The 5,494-nt window shown below is 53.0% G+C and overlaps 4 protein-coding genes across 4 annotated transcripts, besides 3 other annotated features; all 4 read left to right on the top strand.

The window, feature by feature from the left end:
* Nucleotides 1–375: 375 nt before the first annotated feature.
* Nucleotides 376–433: a microsatellite.
* A 196-nt stretch (nucleotides 434–629) lies between these two features.
* Nucleotides 630–754: a satellite DNA.
* A 137-nt stretch (nucleotides 755–891) lies between these two features.
* On the top strand, nucleotides 892–1,308 carry TraAM80_09105 (uncharacterized protein; the record flags this gene model as incomplete). Its single annotated transcript, XM_029385809.1, has 1 exon — nucleotides 892–1,308. One exon carries the CDS (start codon nucleotides 892–894, stop codon nucleotides 1,306–1,308), a length of 417 nt encoding a protein of 138 aa, XP_029234403.1.
* Nucleotides 1,309–1,499: 191 nt separating this feature from the next.
* Nucleotides 1,500–1,573: a microsatellite.
* Nucleotides 1,574–1,935: 362 nt separating this feature from the next.
* TraAM80_09106 (uncharacterized protein) lies at nucleotides 1,936–2,406 on the top strand (the record flags this gene model as incomplete). Its single annotated transcript, XM_029385810.1, has 1 exon — nucleotides 1,936–2,406. The coding sequence occupies one exon, from the start codon at nucleotides 1,936–1,938 to the stop codon at nucleotides 2,404–2,406; it is 471 nt and encodes a 156-aa protein (XP_029234404.1).
* A 197-nt stretch (nucleotides 2,407–2,603) lies between these two features.
* On the top strand, nucleotides 2,604–3,935 carry TraAM80_09107 (retrotransposon hot spot protein (RHS); the record flags this gene model as incomplete). Its single annotated transcript, XM_029385811.1, has 1 exon — nucleotides 2,604–3,935. The coding sequence occupies one exon, from the start codon at nucleotides 2,604–2,606 to the stop codon at nucleotides 3,933–3,935; it is 1,332 nt and encodes a 443-aa protein (XP_029234405.1).
* A 1,277-nt stretch (nucleotides 3,936–5,212) lies between these two features.
* TraAM80_09108 (trans-sialidase) lies at nucleotides 5,213–5,494 on the top strand (the record flags this gene model as incomplete). Its single annotated transcript, XM_029385812.1, has 1 exon — nucleotides 5,213–5,494. A coding segment is annotated over one exon (282 nt), but the record flags the coding sequence as incomplete, so codon positions are not given.

Here is a 5,494-nt window from a genome sequence, read left to right on the forward strand (position 1 = left end):
GCGTTGAGTCTGCGTGTTTGTCCGGCGGCGAGGGATGCTTCACTGCGCCCCCGCACTGCTGTCGCCGCAGGAGGACCGGGGCTCTCTCTTACGTCTTCGTTTGTGCGGGGGGCGGACGTGTACCACTGTGCTGGCTGACGCGCAGGCCACTGAATTCTTTCGAAAATACACGAGGAAAAACAACTAACCGCTTTTCTTGGGTGTCTGCGGACGCTCTCGGCATTGTGTGTCCGCCGATGGGAGAAGGAAGGAGGAAGGGAGTGAGAGCCACAGCAACGCACTGCGGGCCCCTGTGCGAGTAAAAAGGTGTCTGGACACCGGGGGCCTTCCACGACAATTTCTTTTGTTTTTGTTTTGTGCAAACGTCTTTAGGAGTATTTTTTTGTTTTTGTGAAATCGTTTTTAGGATTTTTTTTTCATTTTTTATTTTTTTATGCAAACGTCTTGAGGAGTTTTTTTTTGTTGAACCATATTTCTTGTGTGTTGCCACTGCGCGTGCTGCGGTGCCATTTTGTGTTTTAGTCATCTCCTTTTTTTCTCCTTGCGTCCTGCGTCTCTTCTGTGTGCATGTGCGTCCTCACACGCTTTGCTCTCCCTTTTTTAAAATTTTTGTATCTGCAGGCACGCAGACACACAAACTCGATATATTGCAGTGTGCGTGGAGAGTGTTTTCGTAGTTGGTGCTGGCAGTGCCGCCTGTGGCTGCTGCTGCTTCCTTCGGTGGGGATGAAGGGAATAGAGAGACAAGGGGGAGGAGGTGCGTTATGGGTCATTCAACCTTTTCTTTGCGGGTGCAGGGCGCCGCTCGTGGGGGTGTTGTCTTGAGGCGCGGCACCGTCAACTGCAACGGCGTGGCATGGGGCGTGCGGCCTAAAAAAGAAATGCAGAAGAATGTGTGGATCTCAGTGGGTGGTGCGGTGGCAGCAGAGTGGGGCTGCCGCTTCTTCTCTTGCAGTGGGGAATATGCTGCCGCACTCTTTTTGTTGGTTGCGTCGGGGGCAAATGTGCCGGCACCCTGAGAAACTGCGGGTTCCGTCGCTACGACGACTGAAGGAAACGGAGGTGTCTGCGGCTGCCTTCGCGGGCTGCGCCCCGTGCGGCCCAGTCGCGTGGCAAACAGTTCCCTCGCGGAATTCACGTGCACCGCGCCACGTGCTGGGCGCAGCGTATATTTGCGTCGTGGGGGACAATGCGGTGGCGTCAATTCTCCTTTTCACGGGGAACAGGCGGCGTGTGTTCTGCCTCTTTGCACCTCAGCGAATTGCAGCGCAAAATGCCACCGCGACGAGGCAGTCAATTTTGCCGTGAGTGGGTGATATCTACGTGTGGCTATGCACACACAGAGCTGTGGGGATCCGAGTGGCGAGTGCAATACGAGAAGAAGAGAGACACCTCGTCGCAGTTGTCGTGTGCCGCGCAATTTGCACGGTTTGCCTAGGGAGATCTAATTTGCTTTCGTTGTTTGTGTGGGAGGGTGCCGTGATGCATCACGCTTGCGTTGTGTGCGGGATTGGGGGTGCCTGTGCGTGTTTGTGTTTGTGTGTGTGTGTGCGCCGCGTGCCGTGTGTGGGTGGCCCTCTCTCTCTCGTTTTTGTTGCGGCTGCGTGGGGTCGTGTCTCTGTCCGTTTTTTTTTAATAATTTCATTCTCCCTTTTGACTGCTGGTTGAGTATTGTGCTGCAGTTCAACTCAAGTTAACCACTACGAAGGAAAACATGTCTGAGAGACGCGAGGAGGAATTTCACGCCGCCGAGGAGCCCCCGCACAGCGTCTAAGGGTGGAAGGAGCGCCGCAGCGGCCAAGGTGGACGCTTGCAGGCTCCATCGAGGATGCCCGTAATGTGCGGGGTGGCCAAATCAATATAATTTTGCTGAACGACTTCCTTCGGCAGTACATTGGCCCCGACAGAGCGGTGGCTGAAGACCAAAATGTGTCAATGGAGGTGTTTGTGCGTGGGCCAGACAGGTACGTTACAGAGCAGAGGCGTCGTGAGGGCAAATCCTCGATTCCACCAGGGTATCAGCTTTTTGAAGATGCACGCAAGCTTACGGAGCGCATGGTGGGCACGCTGCGAGACTGGAAGGAATTTACAGATAATGAGTATTGTCTCTGCTATTACACGGACAAAACTGAAGGCAGCTCTTCAACTGGCGTAGGAGGAAGGGGCAACACGGGAAACCGAAATACGCCTCAGAGGACCATTACCGGAGGGATTCTACGAGTACGTGCTGAACGCAACGTGGAGTCACGTCGTGGGATTTCCCGAGGGCGAGGGGGAAGACATGGAGGTAATAGAGGGCCAACGGCCACAAGAGTTATTATGGATGGGAGTACACGCAGACTGTGCGTACTTTTTTCTCAGTGGGTGGTGAGGGGCAATTCCGTCCACCATGCCCAAAACACATGATCCTTTCCTTTGAAAAGTGATGGCCGTACTCGCTGAACCATGCAGTGCCTGTTGCCTACTGCTGCATTAACATTGAGGTGCATCGGGTGTGGAAGATCGTCGAGGGCGATCTAAAAGGAGTGTTTCCCCCTACAGAGAGAGACGCACCATACATGAGACGCCGTCTTTTGGTTGGAACCCCCGGGATAGGGAAGTCAATGGCGGCTGGCTCCTACCTCCTTCATCAGCTGCTGCACTACGACGCCACGAAGCTCCATGTGGTTGTGTTCTGCTTTGGAAGGGATTTTGCATACTTGTTTGACAAGAGGACACGAACGGTGACAATATACGCGGGTGAGAATAATATTGGAAGAGCTATGATAAATTTGGCTGGGAGTGGAATGAAGGGGTATATCATCATCGATATGGCAAGACAACTTCAAGAACCATCGAATGATGTTGTGTCCTCCCCTGAGTGGGGCATCATTACGTTGTCGTCCCCGCACGAAGATAACTTCAAAGCATGGACGGAGCAGGCGGAGTATTGGAGAAGGGTGAACATGCACATGCATGACGTCGGACCGATTCCACGATGCATCTTTCAATTCAATGAGTATAAGGACCGCGTGGAGGAAATCAAGAACATCCTGGCAGCTATCGACGCTTCAAATGCTGTACATTATGGGATGATTGGAGGTGTGGAAGAGTGGCCCTCGAATGACGCACCTCACAAACTTGTGAAAGCTGTCAGAGTAAAAACACAACGCGGTCTTGAGGCGTTTGTGAACCTGCCGGTCTGTTTTTCCATTGGAAGCAAACTAATTGGAGGGTTGCTCGAGGTGGATGAGGAGAATGGCATTATTTTTCGACTATTGAAGTGCAGAAAAGAATTATTGGCAGACGCTTCGGAGCGGTATACTCCGAACGCATTCCTGCGTAGAGTCTTTGTGGAAAATAAAATGCCGGACCTCAACGAGTTGCCTCCACCAGGACGTCGTCAGCGACAGAGATGTGTGCAGCAATCGAACCCCGAAAAGCATCCAAGCATACCCGTTGCATTAATAGCGCTGGGCCACACTCCTCCGATGTTGGATGCACAATGCGGGGTGCTATACGTACCGGAGAGCAGACATTTTCCGTTTGTGGACGGTTTTTTCTTCGTTGGTGCACCGCGGAGGACGATGGTTGCGGTGCAGGTGACGACGAGGGCTGAGCATGGCACCCAAGCCAGCACGGTGAGGCGGTTCAACGATCTTCCACGGAGTTATTTTAATGACTGGGAAACTTTTGCGGAAGACTTGCCGTGGGGGATTATTTACGTGCATCATGAGGACAGTACGGCAATAAACGCGTGGCAGGGATGTGTTGTCGTGGCGCACGCAAATGTAACGGGCAGCAATGAGCGTGAGGACCCTCAGGCCATTGCGGCATTTTGGAATCAGCAGGTGCGTCAGTGCGAGGTAGCGGTATCAGCTGAAAATTTCAGAAGTGAACGACAAACCGAACGTGGGCGACAACCAGAGGGACAAGGAAAAGGAGAAGGGGAATAAACAGCTTGAGTTTACTGGTGAAATATTTTAGGGAGTATGATATATTGCTAAGTGTGTTTGTGTGTGGGTAGGAGGCGTTCTTAGGGACTCGCTCTGCCGTGCGCCAAATGATTATTATGGCCAGCGCTACCACAGCAGCACCTTTTTTTTTGTTGTGGTTGTGTGGGGAATGATGGCACCTTGTGGGTGTACGCCGGCAGTATTCCATTGGTGATATCTCCTCGCTGTTCCCAGTTTGTTGCTGCAGAGAGTTTGGGCGAGAGGGTAAGTTTTGCATGCTGAGTGGGCTCACAGGCGGGAAAGCAAATGCGGCGGCCACCACAGCCCAGAAGTCAGGGGCAAACCGAATTTCTGAAATTGTTTTTGTGCGTTGGCGTGGTGCTTTTCTCTTTTACTTTTTTGGGTGCCATCGTTTTTGGTTCGTCTGTGCTCCAATGGGGGGTGCCGCATGCACCGCTGGGAGCCTCGAGCGAACGCAGTTGGCGTCTCTCTTTTTGTTGGGTTGCCGTCCTGGGCGCATGTGCCTGTTCCGTCTTGTTTGGGCTGCACGCACTGACCGGGCAGTCTGAGGCTACGGCTGCGCTGGCGTCGCCCTCGCTTGTGAGTCGAACGAAGCAGCAAGAAAGGGGGCTGCATGCGTCTTTTTTTATTTTTATTTTTTAAATTATTTTAGTTACGCCACGCCCCACTTCTGCTGCACTGCGCTGAGGGAGGTGGGGACGTTGGGGTTTTTGTGGAGGTGGTGGGGGGGCGTGATGGGAGGTCCCGCCGGGATGCGCACTGCGTGTTGCTGCTGGCAGGGTTTGAAGGGGCTGAGTGGGGGAGACGGTAAGCGAGGTGCCTATGATTTTTTTTTAATTTTTATTTTTGATTTCTGCGGGGCGTCCCACACTGCGGACTCTCCGTGCGGATGCGGGTGGTGCTTTTTTGGGGCTGCGCACAACAGTCGCTGCTACCGCCGCCTTCTTTGCGGCTGGCGTCTCTTGTGGGGGGCGAGTGTGAGGTCATGCGGCCTAAGTGTTTGTCGGTGCGGCCTTCGTTGTGGGCTCTCGCTGTTCTTTGCGTGATGGCCAACTGTGGGTGCGGGCGGTGCTCGTCGTTTTTTTTTCCACCTCACTTTTCTCTCTCTTCCACACATACACATACGGAAGGAAAGAAACCAAACACCACTTGCCGCTGTGCGCTTTGAGGTCTCTGCAGACATAACCAGCAATACACACACATATACCACACAATCGTTGCAGCCTGAGCGTATCCATCACAGGCAGAGAGAGAGAATGAGTGAGCAGTGGCACATGCTCAATATGTGCCGCCATCTGTTTTATTTTTCGGTGCAGCTCCTCTGCGTGCTGCTGATATGCTTTGGCAGTGCGGCTGTGCACGCTGAGAGGAATAAACCAAACGAAATGCAAATACCAAAGTCTGTCTATCTTTTTGTGCCGCATCGAACGATTGTGGAAACACAAGGCCAAAGCCAAACGAGGGATTCTTTTGCCCACCCCTCCCTCGCCAGTGCTGGCGGAGTGTTGGTTGCACTTGCTGAGGGTAACATCTTCTTT

Source organism: Trypanosoma rangeli, assembly GCF_003719475.1.
Source record: "Trypanosoma rangeli strain AM80 chromosome Unknown Tra_15.4_contig_00516, whole genome shotgun sequence".
Lineage (NCBI taxonomy): Eukaryota > Euglenozoa > Kinetoplastea > Trypanosomatida > Trypanosomatidae > Trypanosoma > Trypanosoma rangeli.